The 20233-nt window shown below is 44.7% G+C and overlaps 2 protein-coding genes and 1 pseudogene across 2 annotated transcripts; 2 read left to right on the top strand and 1 right to left on the bottom strand.

The window, feature by feature from the left end:
* The first annotated feature begins 986 nt into the window (after window positions 1-986).
* LOC123055238 (probable indole-3-pyruvate monooxygenase YUCCA10) lies at window positions 987-10245 on the top strand (annotated as a pseudogene).
* A 797-nt stretch (window positions 10246-11042) lies between these two features.
* Window positions 11043-15092, top strand: LOC123055236 (bystin). Its single transcript, XM_044479222.1, has 10 exons — window positions 11043-11522; window positions 11614-11740; window positions 11914-11965; window positions 12062-12389; window positions 12595-12674; window positions 12756-12803; window positions 13672-13818; window positions 14120-14192; window positions 14285-14357; window positions 14737-15092. The coding sequence occupies exons 1-10, from the start codon at window positions 11151-11153 to the stop codon at window positions 14814-14816; spliced, it is 1380 nt and encodes a 459-aa protein (XP_044335157.1). The 5' UTR covers window positions 11043-11150; the 3' UTR covers window positions 14817-15092.
* Window positions 15093-15775: 683 nt separating this feature from the next.
* LOC123055234 (uncharacterized) lies at window positions 15776-18810 on the bottom strand. The gene is made up of 3 exons (XM_044479221.1): window positions 18543-18810; window positions 18302-18406; window positions 15776-18037 (listed from the first exon to the last, which is right to left on the bottom strand). Exon 3 carries the CDS (start codon window positions 18004-18006, stop codon window positions 16069-16071), a length of 1938 nt encoding a protein of 645 aa, XP_044335156.1. The 5' UTR covers window positions 18007-18037; window positions 18302-18406; window positions 18543-18810; the 3' UTR covers window positions 15776-16068.
* Window positions 18811-20233: the final 1423 nt, after the last annotated feature.

Raw genomic sequence — 20233 nt, 5'->3', positions numbered from 1 at the left:
CTCAACCGGAGGCAAAACCAAAACTGACCGTCATACAACTGAACCGGAGGCAAAACTAGCCGACAAAACCGGTTAACATGGTTGGTAACAAATCCTTCTGAGATGATTGTTTCCTTTTGTCATCCACATTATATTAACTAGAGAAAATGAAATAGGACTTTGCCTATAAATGTGTGTTTGGAAATCAAACTTATCCTTATCATATCCTATATCGTATACAAAGAGGAAGAAACACTTGAATATTATTAGAGTAGTAATTGTCATTGGTGCTGATGCGAAAGGAAATAAACAAGAAGAATCTTTAATCTACACATAAAAAAGATGGTCGATAAGTTTCCAATACTAACAATCGATCAACGGTGTGTTTCCTACCTATTTTGTATCAGTACACGCTTTCACAACCAACAACGGCTCCATTTTTAGATGGAAATACTCCTACACACTAGGATTAGGCCTCAATAAATATTTACCTTTTTCATCCCTCGATCCATAAAACAGATTGGCCCATGAAGGATACCAGTATATATATGCCCCCATACACAAGCATGTCATCCAAAGTTCATCGAGCAAACACACAAACACTGGACTACCACCGAACTTATCCCACAACTTTGTCAAGTCATCTCTTTGAAATGGAGGGTGTTACAGTGTTGATTGTTGGTGCTGGGCCAGCAGGCCTTGCAACGGCAGCATGCCTTAGCCAATTCTCAATTCCTTATGCCATCGTCGAGCGCGAGAGCTGTAGCGCGTCACTCTGGCGCAACCGCGTGTATGATCGCCTGAAGCTGCATCTTGCAAAGGAGTTCTGTGAGTTGCCACACATGTCATACCCTGTAGATGCACCAACATACGTACCAAAAACCTTGTTTGTGAAGTACTTGGATGACTATGTTGAGCGTTTCAACATTCAACCAAAGTATCTCACCAGCGTGGAGTCATCCACATATGACAATGATGAAAAATGTTGGTCCATTGTGGCAAAGGACATGTCAAAGTGCACCACAGTCAAGTTCAAGGCGAAGTTTCTTGTTGTGGCAAGTGGTGAGAATAGTGCAGAGAATATTCCAATGTTCCCTAGACTGGAATACTTTCCAGGTGATGTTATCCACTCCTCAAGCTACAAGTCAGGCAAGAGCTACTCTGGCGAGAATGTATTGATCATTGGATCTGGCAACTCCGGGATGGAAATTGCTTATGACCTTGCGACCCATGGTGCCAACACATCAATTGTTATACGAAGCCCGATACGTACGTGCACTATATATTTTCATTGGGTGCATGAACGCAAATTCTTAGTATAGTTATTAATAGAAGAGATTCAATTTTCAGTGTTATTACTAATTGGAAGTATTTCACATAGAAAAACAGATGGACTATTTTATATCACACACAAACAACTGAAAGACTAGAGGAACCACATGACAAAAATTTATTTCTTGAAAGAAGAAATTCTATGAATTTTTTTTATCATGCATACTTCAAAAGAGGTGTGACATGTTTTGTGGTTGCAGATTCATGTAATGACAAAGGAATTAACTTGTTTGGGGATGACACTTGCTCACCGTCTTCCATTGAATCTAGTGGATAAACTGTTGGGGAACGTAGCAGAAATTCAAAATTTTCTACGCATCACCAAGATCAATCTATGGAGTAATCTAGCAACGAGGGGAAGGGGAGTGCATCTACATACCCTTGTAGATCGCGATGCGGAAGTGTTGCAAGAACGCGGATGAAGGAGTCGTACTCGTAGCGATTCAGATCGCGGTTGATTCTGATCTAAGCGCCGAACCACGGCGCCTCCGCGTTCAACACACGTGCAGCCTGGTGACGTCTCCCACGCCTTGATCCAGCAAGGAGAGAGGGAGAGGTTGGGGAAGACTCCATCCAGCAGCAGCACGACGGCGTGGTGGTGATGGAGGAGCGTGGCAATCCCGCAGGGCTTCGCCAAGCACCGCGAGAGAGGAGGAGGAAGAGGGGTAGGGTTGCGCCAAGAGGGAGATGTTCTCCTGTGTTTGCAGCCCCAAATACCTCAAGTATAATATAGGGGAAGGGGAGGGGCTGCGCCCCCATCTAGGGTTCCCTCCCCAGGGGTGGCGGCAGCCCCCAAAACCCATCTAGGGTGCGGCCAAGGGGAAAAGAGAGGGGGGCGCCACTAGGGTGGGCCTTAAGGCCCATCTGGACCTAGGGTTTGCCCCCTCCCACTCTCCCTGCGCCTTGGGCCTTGGTGGGGGGGCGCACCAGCCCACCTGGACCTGGTCCCCTCCCACACTTGGCCCACGCAGCCTTCTGGGGCTGGTGGCCCCACCTGGTGGACCCCCGGGACCCTCCCGGTGGTCCCGGTACATTACCGATAGCACCCGAAACTTTTCCGGTGACCAAAACAGGACTTCCCATATATAAATCTTTACCTCCGGACCATTCCGGAACTCCTCGTGACGTCCCGGATCTCATCCGGGACTCCGAACAACATTTGGTAACCACGTATATCTATGCCCTATAACCCTAGCGTCATCGAACCTTAAGTGTGTAGACCCTACGGGTTCGGGAACCATGCAGACATGACCGAGACGTTCTCCGGCCAATAACCAACAGCGGGATTTGGATACCCATGTTGGCTCCCACATGTTCCACGATGATCTCATCGGATGAACCACGATGTCGGGGATTCAATTAATCCCGTATTCAATTCCCTTTGTCTATCGGTATGCTACTTGCCCGAGATTCGATCGTCGGTATCCCGATACCTTGTTCAATCTCGTTACCGGCAAGTCTCTTTACTCGTTCCGTAACACATCATCCCGTGATCAACTCCTTGGTCACATTGTGCACATTATGATGATATCCTACCGAGTGGGCCCAGCGATACCTCTCCGTTTACACGGAGTGACAAATCCCAGTCTCGATTCGTGCCAACCCAACAGACACTTTCGGAGATACCTGTAGTGCACCTTTATAGCCACCCAGTTACGTTGTGACGTTTGGTACACCCAAAGCATTCCTACGGTATCCGGGAGTTGCACAATCTCATGGTCTAAGGAAATGGTACTTGACATTAGAAAAGCTTTAGCAGACGAACTACACGATCTTGTGCTAGGCTTAGGATTGGGTCTTGTCCATCACATCATTCTCCTAATGATGTGATCCCGTTATCAACGACATCCAATGTCCATGGTCAGGAAACCTTAACCATCTATTGATCAACGAGCTAGTCAACTAGAGGCCTACTAGGGACATGGTGTTGTCTATGTATCCACACATGTATCTGAGTTTCCTATCAATACAATTCTAGCATGGATAATAAACGATTATCATGAACAAGGAAATATAATAATAACCAATTTATTATTGCCTCTAGGGCATATTTCCAACAGTCTCCCACTTGCACTAGAGTCAATAATCTAGTTCACATCACCATGTGATTAACACTCACAGGTCACATCACCATGTGACCAACATCTAAAGAGTTTACTAGAGTCAACAATCTAGTTCACATCACTATGTGATTAACACTCAACGAGTTCTAGTTTGATCATGTTATGCTTGTGAGAGAGGTTGTAGTCAACGGGTCTGAACCTTTCAGATCCGTGTATGCTTTGCGAATATCTATGTCATCTTGTGGATGCTACCACGCGCTACTTGGAGCCATTTCAAATAACTGCTCTACTATACGAATCCGGTTTACTACTCGGAGTCATCCGGATTAGTGTCAAAGTTTGCATCGACGTAACCCTTTACGACGAACTCCTTTTCACCTCCATAATCGAGAAAATTCCTTAGTCCACTAGATACTAAGGATAAGTTCGACCGCTGTCATGTGATCCATTCCCGGATCACTATTGTACCCCTTGACCAACTCATGGCAAGGCACACTTCATGTGCGGTACACAGCGTAGCATACTGTAGAGCCTACATCTAAAGCATAGGGGACGACCTTCGTCCTTTCTCTCTCTTCTGTTGTGGTCAGGTCTTGAGTCTTACTCAATACTCACACCTTGTAACACAGCCAAGAACTCCTTCTTTGCTGATCTATTTTGAACTCTTTCAAAATCATGTCAAGGTGTGCGTTCTTTGAAAGTATCATCAGGCGTCTTGATCTATCTCTATAGATCTTGATGCCCAATAGGTAAGCAGCTTTATCCAGGTCTTCCTTTGAAAAACTCCTTTCAAACAACCCTTTATGCTTTCCAGAAATTCTACATCATTTTGGATCAACAATATGTCATTCACATATACTTATCAGAAATGTTGTAGCGCTCCCACTCACTTTATTGTAAATACAAGTTTCTAACAAACTTTGTATAAACCCAAAAACTTTGATCACTCCATCAAAGCGTATATTCTGACTCCGAGATGCTTTCTCTAGTCCATGGAAGGATCGCTGGAGCTAGCATACCTTTTAGGATCCTTAGGATCGACAAAACCTTTCTGATTGTATCACATACAACCTTTCCTTACGAAAACTGGTAAGGAAACTTGTTTTGACATCCATCTGCCAGATTTCATAAATGCAGCTAATGCTAACATGATCCCGACGGACTTAAGCATCGCTACGGATGAGAAAATCTCATCGTAGTCAACTCCTTGAACTTGTGAAAATACTCTTTGCCACAAGTCGAGCTTCATAGACGGTAACCTTACCGTCCATGTCTGTCTTCTTCTTAAAGATCCATTTATCTCAATGGCTTGCCGATCATCGGGCAAGTTCACCAAAGTCCATGCTTTGTTCTGATACATGGATCCTATCTCGGATTTCATGGCTTCTAACCATTTGTCGGAATATGGGCCCACCATCGCTTCTCCATAGCTCGTAGGTTCATTGTTGTCTAGCAACATGACTTCCAAGACAGGATTACGCATTACTCTGAAGTAGTACGCATCCTCGTCGTCCTACGAGGTTTGGTAGTGACTTGATCCGAAGTTTCATGATCACTTCAATTGGTGTAGGTGCCACAGGAACAACTTCCTGTGCCCTGCTACATACTAGTTGAAGTCATGGTTCAATAACCTTATCAAGTCTCCACCATCCTCCCACTCAATTCTTTCGAGAGAAACTTTTCCTCGAGAAAGGACCCGTTTCTAGAAGCAATTACTTTTGCTTCCAGATCTGAAATAGGAGGTATACCCAACTGTTTTGGGTATTCTATGAAGATGCATTTATCCGCTTTGGGTTCGAGCTTATCAGCCTGAAACTTTTTCACATAAGCGTCGCAGCCCCAAACTTTTAAGAAACGACAACTTAGGTTTCTCTAAACGGTGTCGTATCAACGGAATTGCGTGGTGCCCTATTTAAAGTGAATGCGGTTGTCTCTAATGCCTAACCCATAAACGATAGTGGTAATTCGATAAGAGACATCATGGTATGCACCATATCCAATAGGGTGCAGTTATGATGTTCGGACACACCATCACACTGTGGTGTTCCAGGCGGTATTAATTGTGAAACACTTTCCACAATGTCTTAATTGTGTGCCAAACTCGTAACTCAGATATCTCTATGATCATATCATAGACATTTTATCCTCTTGTCACGACGATCTTCAACTTCACTCTGAAATTACTTGAACCTTTCAATAATTCAGACTTGTGTTTCATCAAGTAAATATTCTCAGCATCTACTCAAATCATCTGTGAAGTAAGAACATATCAATATCCACTGCGTGCCTCAGCACTCATTGGACTGCACACATCAAATGTATTACTTCCAACAAGTTGCTCTCTCGTTTCATCTTACTGAAAACGAGGCCTTTCAGTCATCTTGCCCATGTGGTATGATTTGCATGTCTCAAGTGATTCAAAATCAAGTGAGTCCAAACGATCCATCTGCATGGAGTTTCTTCATGCATATATACCAATAGACATGGTTCGCATGTCTCAATCTTTTCAAAAACGAGTGAGTCCAAAGATCCATCTACATGGAGCTTCTTCATGCGTTCTATACCAATATGACTCAAATGGCAGTGCCACAAGTATGTGGTACTATCATTACTATTTTATATCTTTTGGCACGAACATGTGTATCACTGCGATCGAGATTCATTTTAGGTGCAAGACCATTGAAGGTATTATTCAAACAAACAGGGTAACCATTATTCTCCTTAAATGAATAACCGTATTGCGATAAACATAATCCAATCATGTTTATGCTCAACACCAAATAACAATTATTTAGGTTTAACACCAATCTCGATGGTAGAGGGAGCATGCGATGCTTGATCTCATCAACCTTGGAAACACTTCCAACACATATCGTTATCTCACCTTTAGCTAGTCTCCGTTTATTCCGCAGCTTTTATTTCGAGTTACTAACACTTAGCAACCGAACCGGTATCTAATACCCTGGTGCTGCTAGGAGTACTAGTAAAGTACACATTCATATAATGTATATCCAATATACTTCTGTCGACCTTGCCTGCCTTCTCATCTACCAAGTATCTAGGGTAGTTCTGCTTCAGTGACCGTTCCCCTCATTACAGAAGCACTTAGTCTCGGGTTTGGGTTCAACCTTGGGATTCTTCACTAGAGCAGCAAATGATTTGCTGTTTCATGAAGTATCCCTTCTTCCCTTGCCCTTCTTAAAACTAGTGGTTTTACCAACCATCAACAATTGATGCTCCTATTTGATTTCTACTTTCACGGTGTCAAACATCGCGAATAGCTCAAGAATCATCATCTATCCCTGATATGTTATAGTTCATCACGAAGCTCTAATAGCTTGGTGGCAGTGACTATGGAGAACCATCACTATCTCATCTGGAAGATTAACTCCCACTCGATTCAAGCGATTGCAGTACTCAGACAATCTGAGCACATGCTCAACGATTGAGCTTTTCTCCCTTAGTTTGCAGGCTTAAGAAACTTGTCAGAGGTCTCATACCTCTTGACGTGGGCACTAGTCTGAAATCCCAATTTCAGTCTTCGGAACATCTCATATGTTCTACGACGTTTCAAAACCGTCTTTGGTGCCACAATTCTAAACCGTTAGCATTACGCACTGAACTATCACGTAGTCATCAAAACGTGTATGTCAGATGTTTCGCAACATCTACAGACGACGTTGAGGTTCAGCACACCGAGCAGTGCATTAAGGACATAAGCCTTCTGTGCAGCAATGAGGACAATCCTCAGTTCACGGACCCAGTCCGCATAATTGCTACTATCAACTTTCAACTAAATTTTCTCTAGGAACATATCTTAAACAGTAGAACTAAAGCGCAAGCTATGACATAATTTGCAAAGACCTTTTGACTATGTTCATGATAATTGAGTTCATCTGATTAATGAACTCCCACTCAGATAGACATCCCTCTAGTCATCTAAGTGATACATGATCCGAGTCAAACTAGGCCGTGTCCGATCATCATGTGAGACGGACTAGTCATCATCGGTGAACATCTCCATGTTGATCGTATCTGCTATACGACTCATGTTCGACCTTTCGGTCTCTTGTGTTCCGAGGCCATGTCTGTACATGCTAGGCTCGTCAAGTCAACCTAAGTGTTTCGCATGTGTTCCGAGGCCATGTCTATACATGCTAGGCTCGTCAACACCCGTTGTATTCGAACGTTAGAATCTATCACACCCAATCATCACGTGGTGCTTCGAAACAACGAACCTTCGCAACGGTGCACAGTTAGGGGGAACACGTCTCTTGAAATTTTAGTGAGGGATCATCTTATTTATGCTACCGTCGTTCTAAGCAAATAAGATGTAAACATGACAAACATCACATGCAAATCATAAAGTGACGTGATATGGCCAATATCATCTTGCGCCTTTGATCTCCATCTTCGAGGCGCGGCATGATCACCTTCGTCACCGGCATGACACCATGATCTCCATCATCGTGTCTTTATGAAGTTGTCTCGCCAACTATTACTTCTACTACTATGGCTAACGGTTAGCAATAAAGTAAAGTAATTACATGGCGTTATTCATTGACACGCAGGTCATACAATAAATTAAGACAACTCCTATGGCTCCTGCCGGTTGTCATACTCATCGACATGCAAGTCGTGATTCCTATTACAAGAACATGATCAATCTCATACATCACATATATCATTCATCACATCCTTTTGGCCATATCACATCACATAGCATACCCTGCAAAAACAAGTTAGACGTCCTCTAATTGTTGTTGCATGTTTTACGTGGCTGCTATGGGTTTCTAGCAAGAACGTTTCTTACCTACGCAAAAGCCACAACGTGATATGCCAATTTCTATTTACCCTTCATAAGGACCCTTTTCACCGAATCCGATCCGACTAAAGTGGGAGAGACAGACACCCGCTAGCCACCTTATGCAACTAGTGCATGTCAGTCGGTGGAACCTGTCTCACGTAAGAGTACGTGTAAGGTCGGTCCGGGCCGCTTCATCCCACGATGCCGCCGAATCAAGATAAGACTAGTAACGGCAAGTAAATTGACAAAATCGACGCCCACAACTACTTTGTGTTCTATTCGTGCATAGAAACTACGCATAGACCTAGCTCATGATGCCACTGTTGGGGAACGTAGCAGAAATTCAAAATTTTCTACGCATCACCAAGATCAATCTATGGAGTAATCTAGCAACGAGGGGAAGGGGAGTGCATCTACATACCCTTGTAGATCGCGATGCGGAAGCGTTGCAAGAACGCGGATGAAGGAGTCGTACTCGTAGCGATTCAGATCGCGGTTGATTCCGATCTAAGCGCCGAACCACGGCGCCTCCGCGTTCAACACACGTGCAGCCCGGTGACGTCTCCCACGCCTTGATCCAGCAAGGAGAGAGGGAGAGGTTGGGGAAGACTCCATCCAACAGCAGCATGACGGCGTGGTGGTGATGGAGGAGCGTGGCAATCCCGCAGGGCTTCGCCAAGCACCGCGAGAGAGGAGGAGGAAGAAGGGTAGGGCTGCGCCAAGAGGGAGATGTTCTCCTGTGTTTGCAGCCCCAAATACCTCAAGTATATATAGGGGAAGGGGAGGGGCTGCGCCCCCATCTAGGGTTCCCTCCCCAGGGGTGGCGGCAGCCCCCAAAACCCATCTAGGGTGCGGCCAAGGGGAAAAGAGAGGGGGGTGCACATTATGATGATGTCCTATCGAGTGGGCCCAGAGATACCTCTCCGTTTACACGGAGTGACAAATCCCAGTCTCGATTCGTGCCAACCCAACAGACACTTTCGGAGATACCTGTAGTGCACCTTTATAGCCACCCAGTTACGTTGTGACGTTTGGTACACCCAAAGCATTCCTACGGTATCCGGGAGTTGCACAATCTCATGGTCTAAGGAAATGATACTTGACATTAGAAAAGCTTTAGTAGACGAACTACACGATCTTGTGCTAGGCTTAGGATTGGGTCTTGTCCATCACATCATTCTCCTAATGATGTGATCCCGTTATCAACGACATCCAATGTCCATGGTCAGGAAACCTTAACCATCTATTGATCAACGAGCTAGTCAACTAGAGGCCTACTAGGGACATGGTGTTGTCTATGTATCCACACATGTATCTGAGTTTCCTATCAATACAATTCTAGCATGGATAATAAACGATTATCATGAACAAGGAAATATAATAATAACCAATTTATTATTGCCTCTAGGGCATATTTCCAACATAAACTCCTTGTGATGGCAGCGTATTTAATATTTGGAGACCTGTCACAGCATGGCATCACAAGGCCAAAAATGGGTCCAATGACCCTCAAATCAGAAACAGGCCGATCTGCAGTAATTGATGTTGGGACTGTTGGATTGATCAAAAAAGGCATCATCAAAGTAAGTATATCCTTGACATGGCATAAATTTATAACATATGTTGATTTGATATGCCAAGTTATCAATGTATTTTTATCTCCTAAAGGTTCAAGGGAGCATTAGTAAGATCAAGGGCAACATAGTTAAATTTCAATGCAGTAAAAGAATGTCATTTGATGCAATTGTGTTTGCAACTGGATACAAAAGCACGACAAATATGTGGCTCAAGGTAATATAGCTTGTGTTTGAACATGTCTGAGTTTGTTTTCTTGGTGTAACCATTATTAAATCTGCTAACAAGGTCTATGTGTTTTTAATCCAGAATGGTGAGAGCATGTTAAATGGCAACGAACTGCCCATCCAAAAATATCTGAATCATTGGAAAGGTGAAAATGGGCTCTACTGTGCTGGGTTGGCGAGGAGAGGATTAGCTGGTATTGCAACAGGATCCAAGAATATCGCTAATGACATCAAATCTGTGATGGACTCTATGTCAAGTTAAATCATCTTTTACATGTAGTTTTCCATGGCAAGCATGCTAGAAGGTTGATTCTTTGAGAAATATATCCATTGTGTCACCTTTGTATCTAGCTTTTAGACAAGTAGATTTATGTTTATTCCAAGGTTCATATGATGTACTATTATACTATAATAAGAAAGCACTTTGTACTCTTATTGTGCAGAGAGATTTGTAATTTTTCTTGAAACTAAAACTGTGCATTATATTTTATTTAATTGAAGCAAGACGCATGCACTCAATACTCTATTATCTATACCAAAATATCTTGTGGCATGTTTACCCCATCAGTGTATGAGGTAGTAACCACATCAGCCCAAAATAACTGCATAGCTCACTACATCCATTGCAGGTACGGTAGTGCTATTCAGTCTTAGAATGGCACTAGTTATCAACCAGCGCAACTACATCATATTTAGAATGTTTACCTTTTTGTATCGTGTTTAGAATGTGTAACTTTTTTTGAGATAAATTTAGAATGTTTACTTTTTCTTGAGAAACAATAATTACAATGTTACTAGTTCCGATGAGCTGTAAAAAATAGCACATCCTTTTTTTAGGGGTAAATAGCACATCTAAACTTTTTTTTTGAGACAAAAATAGCACATGTAACTTTTTTTTGAGGTAAAATAGCACATCTAACTGAGGCATTGTTCCCCAAAATAAACTGAGGAATGATGGGCCGGCCCCTTAAGCAAGGGGAAGAAGCAAGCAGGCCCAGTAATGAGAAGCGAGGCCTCCACAAGTCCACATAAACAAAACCCGCCAATCCGCCATCCTCCTTTCTCCTCTAGGGTTTTACCACGCAGCCACCGCCGTCTCCCTCCGTCCCCCGCCGCCCCGCCTCCTCCCTACCCGGCAGGCCACCACCGAGGCCCGACCCAGCGGCCATGGCCGGGAAGAAGCGCAAGTCCTCCGAGAAGCAGCCCAAGGGCAGCCGCCTGCCGCTCGGCGCCGACGCCGACGCGGTGGCCGACGCCGGGAAGCGCCGCCGCTCCGGCGCCGCCAAGCGCCACCAGGCCGAGGAGGAGGAGTCCGTGCCCTCCTCCATCAGCGCCAAGATCCTCCGCGAGGCCCTCAAGCAGCAGCAGGAGGAGGGCCTCGCCGACTCCCGCCACGCCGCCGCCGCCGCCGCTCCAGCTGTTTCCGCAGCCCCGTCCACGTCCTTCCCCGTCCCTGCCGCCGACGGCGGCGAGGATGACGACGAGGACGTCGACGAGTTCGACGGCTTCGACGCGCTGAGCGAGTACGACGGCGGCGTGGTGCGTGCTCTCGCCTTGCTTCGTCAGTCGTCACAGTAAAATGGGACTGTTTTTAGGGTGTGGCTGACTGGAATTTGGTGATTTTGGTTAGCCGGAGATCGACGAGGAGGATGAGAAGGCCCTCGCCGCGTTCATGTCCAAGGACACCTCCTCCAAGCGATCGCTTGGTGATATCATCCTCCAGAAGATCAGGGAGAAGGACGCCACTGTCTCAACAGGTGGGCATCCATTCTCAACTCTGATGCTTCTTATCAATTATTGACCACTGCGCCGACCAGGAACCCTTTTGAGTTCAGTTTAATCACATTTTGAATGCGGAGTAAATTGAACTTAGATTGCCAATGCGTATGTTTTGTGTGTGGAATTCCTGAGTCTGTGTGTGTTTGTGCAGAAGGACGGCCTGCTGTCAAGTTGGACAGCCGAATCATTGAACTCTACAAAGAGTATGTGCCAGGCTACTTGCTCCATTCCAGTACAGAGAGGAGCTTCTTCTCATTGTTTTTATATGGGGTGCTGATCGTTGAATTTGTCATATGCAGGGTTGGCCAGCTCTTGAGCCGATACACCAGTGGCAAAATCCCCAAAGCGTTCAAGCGTATCCCATCGTTGGAATGCTGGGCAGATGTGCTGCAGTTAACTGAGCCTCAGAACTGGTCTCCTAACGCAGTGTACCAAGCAACACGGCTCTTCTCTTCAAACATGAATGCGAAGAACGCCGTGCGGTTCTACGAAGCTATTCTGCTGCCCCGTCTTCGCCATGACATAAAACAGAACAAGAGGCTCCATTTTGCACTTTATCAGTCCATGAAAAAATCCCTCTACAAGCCTGCTGCCTTTTTCAAGGGAATTCTGCTGCCACTCTGTCAGGTAAAACTCTTTAGAGTAGAAAATTTTGTAGAAGCGTGGCAAATTCATCTGTATCTTGCATTTTCTTTTGTATGGTGTATGATTGTATTGCTTATGCATTGGACGAACCATAAGCCACATTCAGTGCTAGTTAGACTTGCATCTGAATGAAGTTCGTATTGTTTCCTTTCCTCTTAACTATATAAGCTCAAATTTCTGACTGCAGGAAGGAAATTGCACTCTGCGCGAAGCAGTAATTATTGGTAGTATTATCCAGAAAGTCACCATTCCTCCACTCCATGCGAGGTTAGCTTAAGGTGGTGTAAAATTCTTGTCTAAGATGGTTGTGAAATTGATATCTTATCTCTACATAACATTTTGATGCAGCGCGGCATTAATGAAACTAGCAGATTTGGAGTACTGTGGCACCACTAGGTAAAGTGTGACACCTTAGTCTTTTTTTTGTATTTGTGATCTTCCACAAATTTTCCCAATGGACTTCGTACTTGTGTGACTAATCATAGTTTTTTTCATAGTGGAAATTACTAGTTGAAAGACATTTGTTGGTATGTAGATGAAATGCTGCCATAGTAATAGGGTTATAGCTGGTCTGATGTTAAATTTTGCCCAATGAACTTCGTACTTGTGTGACTAATCATAGTTTTTTTCATAGTGGAAATTACTAGTTGAAAGACATTTGTTGGTATGTAGATGAAATGCTGCCATAGTAATAGGGTTATAGCTGGTCTGATGTTACATTTTTTTTTTGAGGTGTTGGTCAGATGTTACATGATGCAGAAAAAACAGCAGCACTTCCTTTACCCTCCTTTTACCTGTGTCTGTCTTCCAATTTATACAACATTGTAATCTTAACCAAAGGGTTTACACAAACCTGTTCTTACATTTTTACCAAATAGAGACCACCATGCTGCCACTAGGAATTCCATTATTTGTGCCTCTAAATTTAGGAGCTTGTTGTATATGTTGCGGTTGTGTCTTTGTTGTAGCTATCTGGATGAGCATTCTAGCTTCTACAGAATTTCAGGGGTGAAATTGATCGTTGTCGTAGCAATGTTCACTTCATATTTGAATTTTGAAGCCAAGTAGTTCTGTCATGCAACATGGACTGGAATGTCTGTTACTTTCTAAGAGCATAGTTCGTGTGATATTTAGCTGGCAACTGCATTGTGTGTGTAGCTCAGGATTCTTGTAGAACAGTGGTTGGACTGTATCTCCTTTTCCGTATATGTCCATGACTTAATTCCCTGAACATGTTGTAAGCTAATTAATATCTCTCTTGCAGTTACTTTATCAAGCTGTTTCTGGATAAGAAATATGCTTTGCCGTACCGTGTACTCGATGCTGTTTTTGCCCATTTCATGCGGTTTCTTGATGATGAGAGGAGCATGCCTGTTATATGGCACCAGTCACTGCTCGCCTTTGTGGAAAGGTTAGTGATGGATGTGTAAAGTTTGAAGGCATATTTTGACTAATCTGAAAGGCACCGCTCTTAGTTCAGTAAAACAATTACTACGCTTGTAATATAGCAAGTTCTCTTTACCTGGTTTTCTTCTCAACGTGAAAAATGTTCATGTGGAAAGTGCGAAGTTATACAGTTTGACCACCGACTAGTTTCTTTGCTATTTACGGCTCAGAGCCTGATGATAGAAAGTTCATTTATGTTCCATTATGGATGTCATTGCAATGTTTTCACTAGTTCATTCATGTGCTGCTTAATATTTTTATGACAGATACAAGAATGAGTTGGAGAAGAAAGACAAGGAACAGCTCTCACGCTTGTTAGATAACCAGAAGCATTATTTGGTACGATCCTCTCATTTCACCGTTCGAATGTCTGCATCCTGAATTTCGAAATGCTGCCCATTTAACTGAAATCTATGTATGTATATATACAGGTAACTCCAGAAATCCGCAGGGAACTCCGGAGTAGTGCCAACAGGGGCGAAAAGCCGACCGATATGTCGATATATATCCTTTACTTACTTACTAAGCCTTTTGTCCCAAACAAGTTGGGGTAGGCTAGATATGTAACCCTTGCATGAGGACTTCACAGGAGGTCATCCATCCTAGTACTACTCTTGCCCAAATGGGTTTCATACCCAAAGGACTGGCTAGTTTTTACGTTGGCTCGCCAAGCCTATCATAACCCTCCTCCTTTACCCGGGCTTGGGACCGGCTATGCCTAGAAGACATAGACGAAGTTGTCCTTTACTGGTTGCGCCATTTATTTCCAGTCTTTTTTGCTTTGCATGTTAATAGTCGGTCGAGCAAAAGATTTTATTCTCTTGCAATCGAAAGTTTTTCTACTGATGTACAACAACACTGTTGAGCCCTTAACTCTGCTTACGTTCACCTGTTTCCGTGATCACCAAGCCAATCGAAGAGGACAGGTGGAATGTTCCGGAAGTGCCTATGGAGGAAGATTAGTGGCTGTGGAGAGTGTCATAGTTCGTTTGCTGTGTGAGCTTCATCAGCGCTTCAGTTTTGATCATTACGTGTTTTTGTGTGGGCAATTTGTACTTCCGATGTTGTTGAGAAAGAGAGATTATTATTATATATACCCTGGTTTGTAAGGACGGCTGCTATAGAGGTCTGGTTGAATTCCCTAAAACAGAAGAGCTCAGGTTGATTTCAAAATGTGTTCATGATACCAGAATATGGCATATAGTGTAGGTGAAGGACTTGAAGAGAACTTTTCGGTGCCATTGGAACACAAGACAATTTTCCCAAGGGAAAATTTTGTTTTTGCCACTCTAGATTTTGCCAATTTTCCTTATGCCACTCTAGATTTTGACATTTCATTTTTGCCACTCTTAGTTTTTGACTATTATCACAATTGCCATTTTGTGGCAAAAGCAAAATAATTTTATTTCATTTTTGCCACTCGCAGCTTTTGACAGTTATCACAATTACCACTCCGATTTTTTTTTTTGCTTTTGTCACGGGAATGACATTTGTGATAATTGTCCAAAACTAAGAGTGGCAAAATTGAAATGTCAAAACCTAAAGTGGCATAAGGAAAATTAGCAAAATCTAGAGTGGCAAAAACAAAATTTTCCCTTTTCCCAACACACCGCAAAAGGCTCCCCCAAACTACATCCGGCTTGTTCCACGGTAGCACTCCATCAGCTCCCAGTCCAAGCTGGAACATCAGTTGCATCTTGCACCATCAGCGGATCATCACATACTTGCTGGTTAACAATAGAGTAGCTTTGTTCACTAGTTCTAGATACATCTCCTTTATCCATTTTGATGACAAGTATTTCCGGACGGAGGAGCAATTTCCCGCGAGTTTTGCAGGTCTCATTGCAAGTGAGAGAGGAACTTAACGAGAGTTGGATTATGGTCGCAAGCCTGATCAGTTTATCCTGTTGGACTTTGACTCGTATAACAACCAATACATAACAGCAGTCGGTTCCAACTTTTCAATTCTGGACATCCCATACTTTTAGTGCAACGAATCAACAATCATCTGAATCTGAATACATAGAGTTAGCACAAACTTGCAGTGAAAGTATATCCTTCTAATCACGCAACAAATATATCCCTTGTATTAGTAATAGGAACGGATTAATATAGATAGAAAAAGAAAAAGAAATGCTAGGATCAAACTGCTGGACAAGTGAGGGAGCAAAGCCAGCCATGCATTTCGGAAGGCAACATTAGTTAGGGTTTTTCTTCACCGGGGACGCTGATTATCAAAGATAAAAGCCTTGCGACCGCCGCCTTCCTCATTTATCCCACTTGGTCTAACAAGCTCGAGCTCAACATTGCCCATATCTCCGAGTGAAAGATGCGCCATGTACAACCAAACGAAAGTGAGGAGCTCCCCTCCTGTGCTAAGCTGCTTTGCATGCTCCTCCCCGTGGGATTTTCCAGCAACGCAGAGGAGAATCATTGCCCACGCATACGCGAGAAATTCCAATGATTCATGACAAGGGCGCTCACCTTGAAAAACAAAGCCCGCGAGCAAAACCGGGCTACTTGGGGCATAGAGGTACTGATCCGTAGCCAGTTTGTCCAGGAACCGTTCCTTTGTGCAACCGATAGCACCAGCGTTGGCCACGCTCTCCGAAGCCTCCTTCAGTATGTCGCTTATGTTGCTGCTGGCCATGGTGAGCATGGTAGGATGCAAGACCAACAGGTAAATCATGTATTCAGATATCCTCCTGCATGTATCCATAAGCTGACGTGCCTTCTCCGTGATGTCACAACTTGTCCCCGAGGGATTCTTGTACCGGTGCAAGAACATGTCTGTGTAGACATGTAGGAACAGGATGGCCTCCTCAAAGGGTTTCTGTAGTATCGTGTCCAATGCTGGACCAAGACCTGGTGATGGGCTTGTACCACCGTGAAGTAACCCAGGATGATGCTTAGTTTCAAAGATGGCATTCTTCAACTCTGCCTTGATCTTAACGCTCTTGGTATGCCGGAAGTTGCGCCAGAGCTCCTTGGCTCCTACCAGATTCATCATTTTCCCCATCATCGACTCGGAGAAGCAGCAGGAATTGAGAAAATTGTATTGCCCCATGGAATTTGACCACCTTGGCCTTGACTCTGGCTGTAGGCTCTTGAAAATAGACCAGGCCACACGGGCAAGCCTCCGGCACTTACAGGATTCCAAGAACGCCCATGTACATGGAGACATCATCACCATCAAGAAGACGGCACAAACTTCAGTGCAGAATGCTCCAATGAACAATGCATAGGTTATTGCAACATCAACTCTACTATAATACCTTTGCTTGTTACCCACAAGGAAGAGCACAAAAGCAACTACCAGTGAAATGTGAGTGAGACATCGGAGTATGGCCCCAAGCCATGTTCGAACCACCCTGGCCTTGGTGTACAGATTGTCATACATCAGCCCTAGCTCAATCTCCAGAATTTTGAATATATGTTGCCCATCTGCTGGTACTTGAAAAACATTACCAGCAGTAAATGTTGTCTGCATGTTACCTTCCATTTTAGCAAGCTTGCGACCAACAAATAGATTTCTGACACCTGGTGCACTAGACAAAGCATACTTCACAATTGTCAGATAGTCCAATTCCAGCTTGCCTTCTACGAGTAGATCAGGAAATTGACCTGTTTTCACATAAGTAGAATCATCATCCCTAAGGGCATTTCGGCTTGCGCACTTGAGAGCCCATGTCCGCTCCACGTACTTGATGATTCCAGCCACAAAGACAAATATGGCCGGGATCAGAAACTGGCTGTGTGCTGATGACTTCCAAAACACGTACAAGGCCAAACCAACTTGGGCCAGTAGATTGAGCATGTGCCTCGGCCATAACTCATTGTCCTCAATGGAGAAAGCGGTGATGGTATCTTGCCCACCAAGATGAATGAGGAGGAAAGGCGTCCAGAAAAACGAGAGCCGGTGCATTTCTCCAGCTCCAGGCACATCACTTTCATGTAATGAAAGTTGGCCAAGAGCATAGACTGCGACCACGTCAGATAGCAAGTAAGCCAACCAAATCAGAAGCCTCAGTCCTGAGTTGGTGCTGCACCGCCGGAGGCCACCAGAAAAGAAGACGAAAATCTGTAGCGTGAAGCTTAGGAGCACAAGTAGCTGTAGTTCCCAATCATTCCATAGTTGCATCAGCATCGGCATCTCTAGAATTAAAAGTGTGCTTTCCTCAATCCTGTATATATATGCATGTCAGCTCAGTGGCGGAGCTAGCATTTAACAACAGGGTGGGCCGATTCAAAAAAAAAATGATGGGGATGTGAACGATCTAACTAATTATCAATAACACATACAACAGATCAATATGGTCTTACAAACACACTAAAATTCTTAATTATGTCTCAGTTTTGCATAAAAGAAGACTACATAGTACATACTACATACCTTGAGAAGTTTAAAGAAGACTATGTTCTCAGATTTGGGGTCACCGGGTCAGTACCTCTCTTTCTCTGAGCTGATGAGCTCTCTCGGAAGCACTGCAGTAGTGCAGTGGACTGGGCTGGGCGGGGCGCTGCTGCTGGAGCCTGGAGGGCTGGAGGCGCTGCTGCTAGTCAAAATTATGTGTATTAGTTCATCTACTTATGTACTACTACATCTAGTCAAAAAAATTTCTAAATCAGAGATTCAGAGATCAGGGGATGGGGATGGGGATGGGGGGCGCAGTCACTGGGATGGGGTACCCCTCTCTGAAGAAGGCCTGGTCAGGATGGGGTGGATCAGTTGCTGAGCGCCTGAGGCTCTGAGCGGATTGCCGGACTGGGCGGCTCTGGCTAGCGGGGCGGCTGGGCGCGCTGCTACGCGGTGGTGCGCAGTGCGCCCCTGCGCGGACAGCAGCCGGCCGGCCGGGCGGCGGGCGGGGCAGGCAGCCAGGCACCAGGCAGGCGGCGGGCTGTCCGGCGGTGGGCCGGCGAGGCAGGCGGCTCGGCTGGCGGCGGATCGAAATCGGACGCCACAGTCACCTTAATTGAACAATGTCAGATCAGTGTGGTTTATGTTACAGCATCATGGACAGTGTTTATATTCCTAATCGCTTTCCTATGATCATAATATGGAACCAGCTAGGGCTAACATTATGCTCGACTCTGCAACGGAACTTCATTGGACAAAACAGTAAAGCAAAACCCGTTTACCAGTACTCCCTCCGTCCGGAAATACTCGTCGGAGTGGTGGATGTATCTAGACATATTTTAGTTCTAGATACATTCATTTTTATGCATTTCTTCGACAAATATTTCCGGACGGAGGGGGTACAAATCTCTATTAAATGCCCAAAGAGCACCAAAGACTTCCGTGTTTACCATATGACATGGTGCATCAATATCGCATTAAACATCAAACATGAAATTAAGAAATGTAAAAGGATGTTAAGAATGTACATACGAGATTTACATATGCACTTGTCCAACAGATTAGCTCATTATGAAAAATTGAGGCACACCTGATTTAGAAGAATTGCGTTGCACCCTAGCACATCATTCTGTTAACAACTTGAGATCAGTGCTCCTCTCCTCTGTGCAACAAACTTTGCAAACTTCATTCCAAAGTGTTCCTTTGAGGTCACCTGTACACACATATATAAAGTACAGATGAAATATATGAATGCAAACAAGCATAAGGCGAAGAGATGCTTGATTTCCAAGGATCGTATCCCCATGGTGGGGAACTTACTTCCAAGCATACCCCTGATTCCTTTCTTGTACTACTTCTAAATAAATGGCATATGCTTCCTTTGTGCAACAAAACTTGGAAAACTTCGTCCCAAATATTCGAGTAAATAGCATAAAACTACTAGTTTACAGGTTAGGGTTCCAAAAAACTACAAGATTTTAATTTTTCTCAAAAACCTACCAAAAGCGTGGTCGGCTGTTTGAAAAAACCCAAATCACCGAATGCTTTCAAATTGATCTTGATTATGATAAGGATGGCCCACTCGTCGGAGCTGACATGGCATAAAATGTCAACTCCGTTATCTCTCTTACTCACCCCGTCTTCTTCTTCTATCTCTCTTTCTTCCTCCCGTGGCTTGCCCCCGACGCAGCCATGGAGGGTGCTCGACGCATACGCTCGCCCCCTGGGCCGGCCGGCCGGTCGCCAGAGCGCCGCTGCCGGCGAGCATCCCGCCTTCCCCCTCCCCCCGCAGACTAACCCTGTGCAGGGAAGTATCCTGCCGGAGTTCGCCGTGCTGACCATGCCGTGCCGTGCTCGTGCCAGAGGAAGAGCGCACACACAGCTGACCATGCCGTGCTCAGGCGCCGCCAGCTGCTACTGTCCCCGGCTCCTCTCCACCCCCGCCTGTTGCACACACCGCCGCCACCTGTTGTCGCTCGCCGCCGCAGCGTGTTGCTGGCCGCACCATGGGGAGCCGCCGCGT

Source organism: Triticum aestivum, chromosome 2D (assembly GCF_018294505.1).
Source record: "Triticum aestivum cultivar Chinese Spring chromosome 2D, IWGSC CS RefSeq v2.1, whole genome shotgun sequence".
NCBI lineage: Eukaryota > Viridiplantae > Streptophyta > Magnoliopsida > Poales > Poaceae > Triticum > Triticum aestivum.
This window is presented reverse-complemented; position numbering and strand designations above follow the sequence as displayed.

Excerpts from the sequence above, each read along its gene's own strand:
- LOC123055236 (XM_044479222.1), top strand. The coding sequence starts at position 11,151 with ATGGCCGGGAAGAAGCGCAAGTCCTCCGAGAAGCAGCCCAAGGGCAGC. Across the intron at positions 11,523-11,613 it reads GCGAGTACGACGGCGGCGTG|CCGGAGATCGACGAGGAGGA; the intron begins GTGCGTGCTCTC and ends GATTTTGGTTAG. Across the intron at positions 11,966-12,061 it reads ATCATTGAACTCTACAAAGA|GGTTGGCCAGCTCTTGAGCC; the intron begins GTATGTGCCAGG and ends TGTCATATGCAG.
- LOC123055234 (XM_044479221.1), bottom strand. The coding sequence starts at position 18,006 with ATGCCGATGCTGATGCAACTATGGAATGATTGGGAACTACAGCTACTT.